At 46.2% G+C, this 14,930-nt stretch overlaps 1 protein-coding gene and 1 long non-coding RNA gene across 2 annotated transcripts in view; one reads left to right on the forward strand and one right to left on the reverse strand.

Annotated features, from left to right (window-relative positions):
* LOC140417958 (uncharacterized) overlaps positions 1–14,930 on the forward strand; it is a 128,385-nt gene that overhangs the window by 77,342 nt on the left and 36,113 nt on the right. The window contains 1 exon segment of the mRNA XM_072501389.1: positions 433–1,113. Coding sequence (XP_072357490.1) covers positions 433–1,113 — 681 coding nt within the window.
* Positions 3,983–7,841, reverse strand: LOC140421987 (uncharacterized). Its single transcript, XR_011947201.1, has 2 exons — positions 7,335–7,841; positions 3,983–6,243 (listed from the first exon to the last, which is right to left on the reverse strand). It is a non-coding gene; the product is annotated as an uncharacterized lncRNA (long non-coding RNA).

Below are 14,930 nucleotides of genomic sequence, written 5' to 3' on the forward strand. Positions count from 1 at the left end.
TGTCTGGAAAAGCACTGAGACACACACACACCCCGTGTGAGACTGTTACAGAGCACTGACTGTGGAAAGAGCTTTAACCAGTGATACAGCCTGAAAAAATACTACACCATTCACAGCAGGGAGAGACTGTATAGGTGTTCTGTGTGTGGATGAGGCTTCAACTGATCGTCCAACGTGGTGAGATGCAAGATCACCCAGACCATGGAGAAACCATGGAAATGTGAGGATTGTGGGAAGGGATTCAAAGGCCCGTGCGAGCTTGAAAGGCATCAACGCAGTCACACTGGAGAGAAGCCTTTCACCTGCTCTCAGTGTGAAAAGAGATTTACTCACATTGGCAACCTGCGGAAACACGAACAAGTTCACACTGGGGAGAGGCCGTTCACCTGCTCTGACTGTGGGAAGGGATTCACTCGGTTATCCAGACTGCAGAGCCACCAGAGAGTTCACACTGGAGAGAGGCCTTTCACCTGTTCTCAATGTGAAAAGGGATTCACTGACATTGGCAACCTGCGGAAACACGAACGAGTTCACACTGGAGAGAGACCGTTCACCTGCTCTCACTGTGAAACGGATTTCATTGATAGTGGCAGCCTGCGGAGACACGAACGAGTTCACACTGGAGAGAAGCCTTTCACCTGCTCTCAGTGTGAAAAGGGATTCACTGACATTGGCAGCCTGCGGAAACACGAACGAGTTCACACTGGGGAGAGGCCATTCATCTGCACTGTTTATGATAAGGGATTCACTCAGTTATCCCACCTGCAGACCTACCAGAGAGTTCACACCGGGGAGAAGCCGTTCATCTGCACTGTGTGTGATCAGGGATTCACTGAATTATCCAGCCTGCTGAAACACAATGTCACTCACACCAAGACCAGGCCCTTTAAATGCTCTGACTGCAGGAGGGGTTTCAAAAGCTCACACCTACTGATGTCCCATCAGCGCGTTCACTCTGAGGAGACACCGTTCAGCTGCTCTCATTGCACAAAGAGGTTCAGAACCTCATCCAACCTGATGAAACACGAGCGAGGTCACACCGGGGAGAGCCTGTTCACCCCTCTGACTGGGAAAAGCTTCACTCGGTCATCACTTGCTGAGCCACAATGTCACTCACACCAATGAGAGACCCGTTAAATGCTCTGACTGTGGGAGTGGGTTTAAAAGCTCTCTGGTACTGATGTCCCACCAGCGCATTCACACTAAGGAGAAACTGTTCAGATGCTCTCACTGCAGAAAGAGGTTTGAAACATCATCCACATTGCGGAGACAGTAATGAGTTCACACTGGAAAGAAGCCATTCACCTGCTCTCACTGTGGGGAGGGATTCACTCAGTCGTCCAACATGCTGAGACACCAAATGGTTCTCATGTGATGATGGGTTAGATTCTGCTGTTATTCCTGCTGTTCACATCCAGGACTGAAGTGCGTGGAGGGATTTGTCTTCTCATCAACTCTTCCTGGTGCTAGGACATGGCGACCCTGGCGAACTCCTGCTTCCCGATCTGGAATACCCGACTGTGAAGTGCCGTCCATACTACCTTCCATGGGAATTCTCTTCTGCCATCATCACGGCGGTCTGCATCCTACGCCAAACGGAGGTGAAAAAGGCGCTTGATGAATTGTAACCGCTATAAATAACAATGAAGCAGAATACCCGGAGGCCTTGTTCATCGTGGCCGGGGACTTTAACCAGGCCAACCTCAGGTGTAATGCCAAAATTCCGCCAATACATCTCCTGTCCCGACAGGGGCCCCAACATCCTTGACCACTGCTACACAAACATCGAGGGCGCCTCTCGATCCATCCCCTGACCGCACTTCGGAAAATCGGAGCACAAGACGGTGCTCCTTCTCCCGACATACAAGCAGAAACTGAAGCGGAGAATCCGATTAAGAAGATTGTGCAATGCTGGTCCGAGGCAACAGAAGAGCTCCTACGCGACTGCTTGGTGTCAGTGGACTGGTCCATATTCAAGAACTCAGCAGCCAACCTAAACACGTATGCCAGCACCGTCACAGACTTCATCAGCAAGTGTGTAGAAGATTGTGTGTCAAAGAAGGTAGTACGTACGTTACCCAACCAGAAACCATGGTTTAATCGGGAGATTCACTCCCTACGGAAGGGCACGTCTGAGGAGTTCAAGACAGGCGACCCTGACCTAATCAAGAGATCTAGGTATGATCTCCGCAAAGCCATCACAGACTCCAAGAGACCACACCAGGACTCCAAGGGACAATACCAGACTAAGCTCGAATCACAGATTAACGACATGGATTCTCGTTGGTTGTGGCAAGGCTTAAATAACATAATGGGTGCAAAGTAAAGCCGAGTAGAGTCTTCAGCAGCAGCGCAGCCCTCCCCGACAAACTCAACGCATTCTATGCTTACTTCGAGCAGGAAACCAACAAACTGCCCCAGGAGCCTTGGACACACCCATACCCACCGTCACAGCCTCCAAAGCCAGATTGGCCTTCTTGAAAGTGAACCCTCGGAAAGCGACAGGTCCTGACGGGATCCCTGCCATGCACCCAGATCCTGCGCTGACCAACAGGCGGGTGTGTTCGCGGACATCCTCAACCTCTCCCTACTCCGTTCTGAGGTTCCCACCTGCTTCAAGAAGACCACCATCATACCGGTGCCAAAGAAGAACCAGGCAACGTGCCTCAATGAATACCGTCTGATGGCCTTGACATCGATCATTATGAAATGTTTAGACCATAGCTGGAGTAATGTGTCCAGTTTTACTCCCCTTACCTTAGGAAAGGTATTGCCACAGAGGAACAGCAACAACGTTTCACCAGACTTGTTCTGGGTTTGGAAGGACTGTTCTATGAAGAGAGATTGGGGATACTAGGTCTTTTTTCTCTCGAGTTTCAAGGAATGAGAGGGATTTAATTGAAACTTATAAAATACATAAAGGAATAGACAGAGGAGGTGCAGGTGAGATGTTTCCCTGGATTGGGGAGTCTAGACCCTGGGACAAAATTTCAAAATAAGGGGGAAGCCACTTAGGACGGGTCTCGGAGCAGACATTTCTTTAGTCAGAGGGTTGTGAATCTTTGGAATTCTCTACCCCAGAGGGCTGTGGGAGCTCAGTCACTGAGTGTGTTTAAAGCAGAGACTCACAGATTTCTAAAGCCCAATAACACAAAGGGATAAGGGGACAGTGTGGGGGAAAAGGCATTGAAGTGATCCTGAGGGGCCTTGACAGGGTGGATGTTGAAAGGATGTTTCCTCTTGTGGGAGAGTCTAGAAATTGGAGTCACTTTAAAAGTAATAAGTTGCCCATTTAAGGCAGTGAACTTTTTTCTCTTAAGAGGGTTGGAAGTCTTTGGAACTCTCTTCCTCAAAGGGCAGTGGAAGCTGAATCTTTGAAATTTTGAAGACTGAGTTGAATAGATTCTTGATAAGCAAGGGGGTAAAAGATTATCGGGGGGTCGGTGGGAATGTGGAGTTGACGTTACAATCCGATCAGCCGGGAACTTATTGAATGGTGGAGCAGGCTCGAGGGGCCGAGTGGCCTACTCCTGCTCCTAATTTATATGTTATCACATCCTTTATAATAGATTGCAGCATTTTCCCTCCTACTGATGTCAGGCTAATGGGTCTGTGGTTCCCTGTTTTCTCTCCCTCCTTAAATAGTGGGGTTACATTTACCACCTTCCAATCTGCAGGAACCATTCCAGAATCTATAGAATTTTGAAATATGATCACCCATGTGTCCACTATCTCTCCAGCCACCTCTTTCAACACTCTGGGATGTAGAACATCAGCTTTTGGGGATTTATTAACTTTCAACCACATTAATTTCTCCAATACTACTTTCTCACTAATACTAATCTCTTTCAGCTCCTCGTGCTCACTGGTCCCTTGGGTCTCATGTTTTTGGGACGATTTCTGTATCTTCCTCTGTGAAGACAGACACATATTGTTTAGTTTCTCTGCCACTTCCTTATTCCCCATTATAAACTCTCCTGTCTCTGTCTGGAATGGATCCACATTGGTCTTTGCAAATCTTTTCCTTTTCACATTCCTACAGGAGCTTTTCCAGTTCTCCCCAGTTTGCTCTCAGATTCTATTTTCTCTGCATCAGTTTCTTGGTCCTTTGCTGAATTCTAAAACAAGTTCCCAGTCCTCAGGGTGACATTTATTTTGGCAACTATAGAACATAGAACGATACAGCGCAGTACAGGCCCTTCGGCCCACGATTTTGCACCGAAACAAAAGCCATCTAACCTACACTACGCCATTATCATCCTATATGAGTGATAAGATCTCTTATTTTATCTTCAAAAATGATCCCACGTTCTGGTTGATTAGAGGTGTCCAAAAATACAACTTTATTGCTAATTATCCACCTTGATTCTCTTAATAAAAATAAATCAAAATTCAGATCAAATAATACATCAAAACATAATGAAGAGAGTTAAACAAAAACATGAGAAAAAATTAGGAAATGAATAGATGGTTCAGAATTTCTTAAAGCATGAATACAGAACAAACTTTAGTCATGAAACTTTATTCTTAAAGAAATTCTCATCAGTGGTCTAACCCCTTATTGGTTTCAAATTCTCAGCTGAGGCTTCCTGATTAATTCAAAAAACTCTCTGTCACTTGGAGCATGATTTGTTACCCAGGCATTGGTCATGACTTAAGATTCATTAATGTCTATCAAATTAATTAAATATCTACATGCTCCCGCCACGTGTACCAATCCTCTGAAGATGAGGTGTTCTGCATTAACGTTGCTTGTTGCTCAGGCTTTGCTACATTTTGTAAATGTTTCTGTTGCTGAGGCTGCAATTCGTTTTCATTACTAAATGTATTTGTAGAAAAATGGTTTATTCACTACGAGGGCTTTTCTGCAACTTTTCTTGAAACCGTGTTAGATTCTGACACATAATTAACTTCCTGTGCAGCAATTCTCATATTTTTATCTGAAACAATGACTTTGCCTTGTGGATATTCCATTTTCTGTCTGTATGTATACTGAATTTAAGAATTATACTGCATTAATTCTTAAAGGTACCAATAAATCAGTGAAGCAATAAATCTGTAATCTATCAATGAGCCTCTTCCTTTAACCAGTGGAATCTTTAATTTTTCTTGATAGTCACGGTTGCGTCACTTTTCCTGTTGGATTTTTGTTTCTGAAGGGAATCTATATTTTATGTAAATATGTGATAATTCCTTAAATGTGATTGCCTGTGTATCATTACACATTTTATTGAAATTTCCCAATCAACTTGCCCTTCATAGCTTGACAGTTTCCTTCTGAGACAGAACCATGTAACCACCATAGCCTATCTTCATTTAAACCTGCATTCTTTAGGGGTTCCAAACAGAAACAGGAACTATCTGTCATCTACCTTCCAAACACCCTTTCACTCTGTGATCCTTATGAAATTTGCCACAAGGCTCAAGAGCATCAGTCGTGAGAAGGCCAGTTCAGCAGAAAGAAACCCTCCGACCCTCCCCATTGACCAACTGTCAGAATGAACAAAATGCAGTCCTGGATGTAGTTGAGAGCAGAAATAATAGCAGCAGAATCTAACCCCTGTAATCAATTGTGAACTTGTTGGTGTCTCAGCAGGTACGAGGAAACACAGAATCCCTTCCCACACTGAGAGCAGGTGAATGGTCTCTCCCTCCTGTGAACTCGCTGGTGGGACGTCAGGCTGGATAATTGATTGAATCCCTTCCCACATTGAGAGCAGATGAATGGCCTCTCGCCAGTGTGATCCCACTAGTGCCTCTGCAGGCTGGATAATTGAGTGAATCCATTCCCACACTGAGAGTAGGTGAACGGCCTCTCCCCAGTGTGAACTCTCTGGTGTGTCTGCAGGGTGAATGACTGACTGAATCCTTTCCCACAAAGAGAGCAGCTGAATGGGCTCTCCGCAGTGTGAATGCGTCGATGAACTTCCAGTGCAGATGGGGCTCTGTATCTCTTCCCACAGTTCCAGCATTTCCACTGTTTCTCCATAATTTGGGTCTCCTTGTGTCTCTCCAGGTTAGACAAGTGAAGCCTTACCCATACAGAGAGCACATCAGCAGTCTCTCCCTGTTGTAAGAGCTGCGATGTTTTGTCAGGCTGCGTGTCTGGTTAAAGCTCTTTCCACAGTCAGTGCTCTGGAACACTCTCTCTCGGGTGTGTGTTCCCCGAGGAATCAAGTGACTCTGGCAGATCAAGACATGATGTTTGAGGTTTCTGTCTATAATTCCTCCTCTTTTAATATTCTAGAAAAACAATTTACAAAAGACATCACTGTCAGCACAGGATAGAAACTCAGAACAGACTTTCTGAACACTCATTCCCCAAAAGCTGTACATCTCCGTTCCACACACTTCCCCTCCATTCTCACTCTGCTGTATCTAATATTCAACCTCCCAATTCTCCTGAAGATGCTGATTGACAGATTCACGCTCACGGCTTCCTGTCCTTAACACAGAGATCATCACAGGGGGACATCACAATCAAATCCAGCAACGGGGCAGCACGGTAGCCTTGTGGATAGCACAATTGCTTCACAGCTCCAGGGTCCCAGGTTCGATTCTGGCTTGGGTCACTGTCTGTGCGGAGTCTGCACATCCCGTGTGTGCGTGGGTTTCCTCCGGGTGCTCCAGTTTCCTCCCACAGTCCAAACATGTGCGGGTTAGGTGAATTGGCCATGATAAATTGCCCTTAGTGTCCAAGATTGCCCTTAGTGTTGGGTGGGATTACTGGGTTATGGGGATAGGGTGACGGTGTTGACCTTGGGTAGGGTGCTCTTTCCAAGAGCCGGTGCAGACTCGATGGGCCGAATGGCCTCCTTCTGCACTGTAAATTCTATGAAACTACCCACATGTACTTTTTGTCAGGTTGGGGTCAATATCCACCCCCTCACTTTTCATCCCAGTCCCAGGAGATTGGAGACTCAGCTCCGGACGAGTAATGGCGAGCGCAGCTCCCACAATCCCCCCATGCTGGAGAAACCTCTCTATCCGCCATGTGGGTGGGTGGTCTGGAACTGCACATGTCCAAGGGAAAGGGCCCTTAAATGAAAAAAAAACACTGGGCACTTAGAATTTTTTAAAAATAATTCTGTCTAGCTCATCCTTGAATATATTCAATGACCCCCAGACTGCACTGGTTCCTCTGGGAAACGAATTCCAGAGATTAACAATCCTCTTGAGGTAAGAGAGTACTGAAAATATAAAACATTGTTACAGTACAATATTACAAGACTAGAAATAATAATAAATGTACTTTACAGAACCATAAATAATATATCTAATTTTCCCCATATAACAACACTGGACATTTCTCTGGCCGATATAATTTACTGTACCCTTAAATGTTCAGCCTTCACCTGGGGAAACCAGCCCTTTAATTGTGAACTTTAGGAAAGAGACCATCCTTTTAGCCAGGCAAATAAAGGTGTCAAGCTGAGGAAGCAAAGGATGTCAATGTCTTTCATAGACAGAGAGACCTGGGCCAAGCTTTCCAGAGTATGCACTCTCCCTGAATTCACTTCCTTTCTCTTCATTTGCTGCAAGTGACCAATTGAAGATCAGAATGAGAAAATAAATGGAAAGGGGGAGAAAAGAAAGTTTTGCTCCCTAGATGTTGGATACAGGAGGAAGTTTTAGTCTGTGTGAAGTTCAAGCTCATTCAGCATTCGAGGAACAACAGCTTTGCTCGGCAGAAACCTCCATGTCCAGCTTCTTGCATTGAGACAATGGGGGAGCTCTGATTGGCGGAGGAGCAGAGTCCTTCCGATCGTTCAACTCTTCCCATTGGTTGCCAGCCGCATAAAGACACAGGGCACCATGTCACGTGGCCACGAATGCACTTTTGACCTCAAGAGCGGATCACATGCCCAATGGAATAGCCATTTTCTGTGTGTGCAACTGACCTCTTCCTTGGACATGCGCAGTCCCGTGCTCCCCGCCAGCGCTGCGGATAAAGCGGTTTCTCAAGCGCACGGGATTGTGGGAGCTCCGGTCGCCATTACCCATACTGAGCCCAGTCTCCAAATTACTGGGACTGGGATGAAAAGCGAGGAGGAGTGGGCGGCAGTAACCTCATCCTGGCACAAAGTACTAGTGGGTAAATGTAAAAAAAATTAAAGTACCCAATTAATTTATTTTCCAATTTTTAATATAAATTTAGAGTACCCAATTCTTTTTTTCCAACGAAGGGGCAAAATTAGCATGGCCAATTCACCCACCCTGCATATCTTTTTGAGTTGTGGGGGTGAGTCCCAGGTAGGGACAGGGAGAATGGGCAAACTCCACACACACTGTGACCCAGGGATGGGATCGATACTGGGTCCTCCGTGTCATGAGGCAGCAGTGCTAACCACTGCTGCCAAATTCATTTTCCAATTAAGGGGCAATTTAGCGTGGCCAATCCAGCTACTCTGCACATCTTTGAGTTGTGGGGATGAGACCCAAGCAGACACGGGAAGAATATGCAAACTTCTTTTGGCGCCATGAGGTAGCAGTGCTAACTACTGCACCACCATGCCTCTCCCCTTAGCAAAACAGTTTGTTAACTTAAGGATAAGATTCAGACAATTGGGTGACATATTGGGGAGGACAATAGGTGAGAGTGAAACTCTGCCAGAGTCAGCATCTTGAGGGGAGGAGAATTGGGGAAAAGCAGGAGAACAGTGGGATGAATTAGTGTTAAAATAAATAGTGAGATGGGAGTGCATGAGGGGGCAGAGATTTATAGTTTGAGAGGGAGAAGGATGTTTCATGGCAAGTAGAATTTTGTATTCTGAATTTCTGTCATCTATTTTTGCTGCAGTTGTGTTGGCATCAGAGACAAACATCTGGATTCCACCAAAATAATTTATTTGATGATTACCAGATAAATATTGGCCAGGACACCAGGAATAACTCCCCTGCCTGATCTGAAATTCTACATTGCAGTTCTCCTTCCAGACTGCAGTAGTCATCCTTGGTTTTTATGCTCAAATCCTTGAGTAAGATATAAATATCGGGACCTGTGATTCAGAGGCGAGAGTGCTGTGAACTGAATGCAACTGACTGTAATGACCTTTTTTGTAGCATTTTAGAAGGGGAGCTTTTACAGACTGTAAACTAAATCAAATGTAGGCAGGGTCTGATTGATTCATTCAATTTCTCAGGTTGTGAATATCATCGGTCTTTTTATCTTGGAGAAGTGATTTTTTGTTCTGTCAGTTTGAAACATGTTAAATGGGAGTGTGAATGGTAAAGCAGTGAAATACACACAGGGAAGTGAGAGTGCTCCAGAGCACTGACTGTGGAAAGATCTTCAACCAGTTATGCAGCCTGATATAACATCGAACCATTCAGTGTTTGGAGAGACCATAGATGCATGGAAATGTAGGAATTGTGGGAACTAATTCAGATCCTACTTGCATGGAAACTCATCAACACTGTCACACCAGTTAGAGCTGTTGACATGTATTGGAAGGGATTTACAGATTCAGCCAACCGACTGAACCACCAGTGAGTTCACAATGAGGATGGGACATTCGCCTGCTCTGTGTGAGAAGAGATTCATTCAGTTGTCCCACCTGCTGTCACAACAATCCAGTCACGCAGGGGAGAAGCCATTCACCTGCATCCAGTTTGGAAAGGGATTCCTTGGGTCATCTACCCAGCTGAGACTCCAGCGAGTTCATATGTGAGTGCAGAGATTGGATTTTGCTGTTATTGCTGCTAATTACAGTCAAGAATATTCATTCTGACATTAGCTCAGTTGGTCTACGTCAGTGTTTAGGCTCCACTTGAGCTTCCTTCAATTCTACTTCAACTCCTGTAAATCAGCAGAACCTTCTATTCCTTCTCCCGTCATGTGTTCATCTAGGTTCCCCTTATATCTGTCTCTCACCTCAACCACTTCATGTGGTAGCGTGGTCCACATTCTCACCTCCCTGAAAAAAAGAACAGTTCCTCCTGAATTTATCAGTGATCATCTTATCTTTGTTTCCACAATTTCTGGCCTCCCCCACAAGTGGAAACTCTTCATCTCAACATCAACCCTAAAAAAAAACCTTTATAATCTTAAAGTCTCTATCAGGTCAACCATCAGCCTTCTCTTTCCCAGAGAAAATACCCCCAGTCTGTTCAGTCTATCCTGTAACTTAAAACTCTCCATTCATGTACCGTCCTTGTGAATCTTTCTTGCACCTTGTCCTGTTTCTCTCTCTCATTTTTATAATTATGGAGATGCAGAACTGCTCACAGTATTCGAAGTGTAGTCAAACCAGGATCTAACAAATTGAACATGACTTCTCTGCTTTTCAATGTTCTTCCTCAGCAAACGAGGCCCAGGTATGGGCGCATTTGCGCTGGAAGCTCATCGATGCAATCACGCGAGTGAGATCGGTCACCTGCTCAGAGTGTGGGAAGAGATTCACTCAGTCCTCCAGCTCACTGAAATACCATGTCACTCACACCAATAACAGACAGTTTAAATGCTCTGAGTGTGTGAGTGCCTTTCAAAGCGCTGTGGAACTGATGGCCCATCACTCACACTGAGGATAAACCATTCAGCTGCTGTCACTGCACAAAGAGATTTATAACATCATCCCACCAGCTGAGATACCAGTGGGTTCACACCGGGGAGAGACCTGCTCCAAGTGTGAGAAGGGATTCAGTAATTAATCTGATCTGCAGATATACCCGTGAGTTCACACCAGGGAGAGACCATTCACCTGCTCCATGTATGGTAAGAAATTCAATAATTCACCCAGCCGGCTGAAACACAAGTGCAGTAACATCAATTAGAAAGGTTTTAGATAGGTTGTGAGGGGTGGTCAGGTGGGGGAAGGGGAGGGGGAGTGGGATGGTCAGGTAGGGGTGGTGGTGGCGGGGGGATTGTAATGTGTCAGGATTGGAGGCTGAGAGCAGTCATGAGCAGAGAGGGGGGCCATCTTGGATGGGCCCAGTTCAGGGGGGAATTAAGTGAGGCAGAACTGATAGGGGATGATGGCGGACGGTAGAGGGGAATAGAGGTACAAGCCTCCAGTAATGATTGTGACATAAAATGTCCGGGGGCTAAATGGGCCGGTCAAGAGGGCCCGGGTTTTTGCACACCTGAGGGGTATGAAAGCGGAGGTGATTTTTCTACAGGAGATGCATCTCCAGGTGAAGGATCAGGTTAGGCTGAGGGAGGGATGGGTGGGGCAAGTGTTCCACTCGGGGTTTGATTCAGAGTCTAGGAGAGGTAGCCATCCTGCTGAACAAGAGAACAGGGTGCGTGGGGGCCAGGGAGGTGCAGGACCCAGGAGGAAGGTGTGTGATAGTGAGTGCGGTGCTAGAGGGGACGCCTGTGGTGCTAGTCAATGTATATGTGCCGAATTGGGAAGTTGCTGGGTTTATAAGGGGGTCTTGGGAGCGATCCTGGAGATAGATACACAGCAACTGATTATGGGCAGAGACTTTAATTGTGAAATGAAGCTGAAGGTGGACATGTCGAGGCACAAGTCGATGGGAAGGTCGAGGATGACAAAGGAGTTGGGAGAGTTTATGGAGAATATGGAAATGGTTGTCCCATGAAGGTTCAGGAACCCGGGATGGAGGGAGTACTCCTTCTTCTCGCATGTGTATAATGTGTATTGAAGTATTGATTTCTTTGTGGTGAGTCGGGTGGTGTTGGTGGGGGTAGTGGGAGTGGCCTATGCGTGAATCATGATCTCAGATCTTGCACTGCACTGGCTGGCTGGATGAGGCTTCGTTCGGGACAGGTGCAGAGGCCGGGATGGAGGCTGGACTCAGGCATATTGGCGGATAAGGGGTTTTGTTAGAAGGTGATGAGGGTGACTGGGGATTATGTGGAGCTGAATCAGAATGGGGAGGTGTCAGCACCCACGTTCTGGGAGACGTTGAAGGCGGTGGTTCAATGTGAGATTATCTTGTTTAAGGCTCACGGGTCGGAGGAGGAGGGAGGAGCACGGACGGCTGCTGGACGAGATACATAGAACATAGAAAATACAGCACAGAACAGGCCCTTCGGCCCACTATGTTGTGCCGAACCTTTGTCCTAGATTAATCATAGATTATTATTGAATTTACAGTGCAGAAGGAGGCCATTCGGCCCCCTGAGTCTGCACCGGCTCCTGGAAAGAGCACCCTACCCAAACTCAACACCTCCACCCAACACCAAGGGCAATTTGGACATTAAGGGCAATTTATCATTGGCCAATTCACCTAACCCGCACATCTTTGGACTGTGGGAGGAAACCGGAGCACCCGGAGGAAACCCACGCAGACACGGGGAGGACGTGCAGACTCCGCACAGACAATGACCCAAGCCGGAATCGAACCTGGGACCATGGAGCTGTGAAGCAATTGTGCTATCCACAATGCTACCGTGCTGCCCTTAAGAACAAATAAATCTACACTATATCATTTTACCGTAATCCATGTACCTATCCAATAGCTGCTTGAAGGTCCCTAATGTTTCCGACTCAACTACTTCCACAGGCAGTGCATGCCATGCCCCCACTACTCTCTGGGTAAAGAACCTACCTCTGATATCCCTCCCATATCTTCCACCTTTCACCTTAAATTTATGTCCCCTTGTAATGGTTTGTTCCACCCGGGGAAAAAGTCTCTGACTGTCTACTCTATCTATTCCCCTGATCATCTTATAAACCTCCATCAAGTCGCCCCTCATCCTTCTCCGCTCTAAGGAGCGGAGAAAAGGCCTAGCACCCTCAACCTTTCCTCGTAAGACCTACTCTCCATTCCAGGCAACATCCTGGTAAATCTTCTTTGCACCTTTTCCAGAGCTTCCACGTCCTTCCTAAAATGATGCGACCAGAACTGTGCACAGTACTCCAAATGTGGCCTTACCAAAGTTTTGTACAGCTGCATCATCACCTCACGGCTCTTAAATTCAATCCCTCTGTTAATGAACGCGAGCACACCATAGGCCTTCTTCACAGCTCTATCCACTTGAGTGGCAACTTTCAAAGATGTATGAACATAGACCCCAAGATCTCTCTGCTCCTCCACATTGCCAAGAACTCTACCGTTAACCCTGTATTCCGCATTCATATTTGTCCTTCCAAAATGGACAACCTCACACTTTTCAGGGTTAAACTCCATCTGCCACTTCTCAGCCCAGCTCTGCATCCTATCTATGTCTCTTTGCAGCCGACAACAGCCCTCCTCACTATCCACAACTCCACCAATCTTCGTATCGTCTGCAAATTTACTGACCCACACTTCAACTCCCTCATCCAAGTCATTAATGAAAATCACAAACAGCAGAGGACCCAGAACTGATCCCTGCGGTACGCCACTGGTAACAGGGATCCAGGCTGAATATTTGCCATCCACCACCACTCTCTGACTTCTATTGGTTAGCCAGTTCGTTATCCAACTGGCCAAATTTCCCACTATCCCATGCCTCCTTACTTTCTGCATAAGCCTACCATGGGGAACTTTATCAAATGCCTTACTAAAATCCATGTACACTACATCCACTGCTTTACCTTCATCCACATGCTTGGTCACCTCCTCAAAGAATTCAATAAGATTTGTAAGGCAAGACCTACCCCTCACAAATCCGTGCTGACTATCCCTAATCAAGCAGTGTCTTTCCAGATGCTCAGAAATCCTATCCTTCAGTATCCTTTCCATTACTTTGCCTACCACCGAAGTAAGACTAACTGGTCTGTAATTCCCAGGGTTATCCCTAGTTCCTTTTTTGAACAGGGGCACGACATTCGCCACTCTCCAATCCCCTGGTACCACCCCTGTTGACAGTGAGGACGAAAAGATCATTGCCAACGGCTCTGCAATTTCATCTCTTGCTTCCCAGAGAATCCTTGGATATATCCCGTCAGGCCCGGGGGACTTGTCTATCCTCAAGTTTTTCAAAATGCCCAACACATCTTCCTTCCTAACAAGTATTTCCTCGAGCTTACCAATCTCTTTCACACTGTCCTCTCCAACAATATCGCCCCTCTCATTTGTAAATACAGAAGAAAAGTACTCGTTCAAGACCTCTCCTATCTCTTCAGACTCAATACACAATCTCCCGTTACTGTCCTTGATCGGACCTACCCTCGCTCCAGTCATTCTCATAGTTCTCACATGTGTAAAAGGCCTTGGGGTTTCCTTGATCCTACCCACCAAAGATTGTTCATGCCCTCTCTTAGCTCTCCTAATCCCTTTCTTCAGTTCCCTCCTGGCTATCTTGTATCCCGCCAATGTCCTGTCTGAACCATGTTTCCTCAGCCTTACATAAGTCACCTTTTTCCTCTTAACAAGACATTCAACCTCTCTTGTCAACCATGGTTCCCTCACTCGACCATCTCTTCCCTGCCTGACAGGGACATACATATCAAGGACACGTAGCACCTGTTCCTTGAACAAGTTCCACATTTCACTTGTGTCCTTCCCTGCCAGCCTATGTTCCCAACTTATGCACTTAAATTCTTGTCTGACAACATCGTATTTACCCTTCCCCCAATTGTAAACCTTGCCCTGTAGCACGTACCTATCCCTCTCCATTACTAAAGTGAAAGTCACAGAATTGTGGTCACTATCTCCAAAACGCTCCCCCACTAACAAATCTATCATTTGCCCTGGTTCATTACCCAGTACTAAATCCAATATTGCCCCTCCTCTGGTCGGACAATCTACATACTGCGTTAGAAAAGCTTCCTGGACACACTGCACAAACACCACCCCATCCAAACTATTTGATCTAAAGAGTTTCCACTCAATATTTGGGAAGTTAAAGTCGCCCATGACTACTACCCTATGACTTCTGCACCTTTCCAAAATCTGTTTCCCAATCTGTTCCTCCACATCTCTGTTACTATTTGCGGGCCTATAGAAAACTCCTAACAAGGTGACTGCTCCTTTCCTATTTCTGACTTCAACCCATACTACCTCAATAGGGTGATACTCCTCGAACTGCCTTTCTG

Source organism: Scyliorhinus torazame, chromosome 5, assembly GCF_047496885.1.
Source record: "Scyliorhinus torazame isolate Kashiwa2021f chromosome 5, sScyTor2.1, whole genome shotgun sequence".
NCBI classification, from domain to species: Eukaryota; Metazoa; Chordata; class Chondrichthyes; order Carcharhiniformes; family Scyliorhinidae; genus Scyliorhinus; species Scyliorhinus torazame.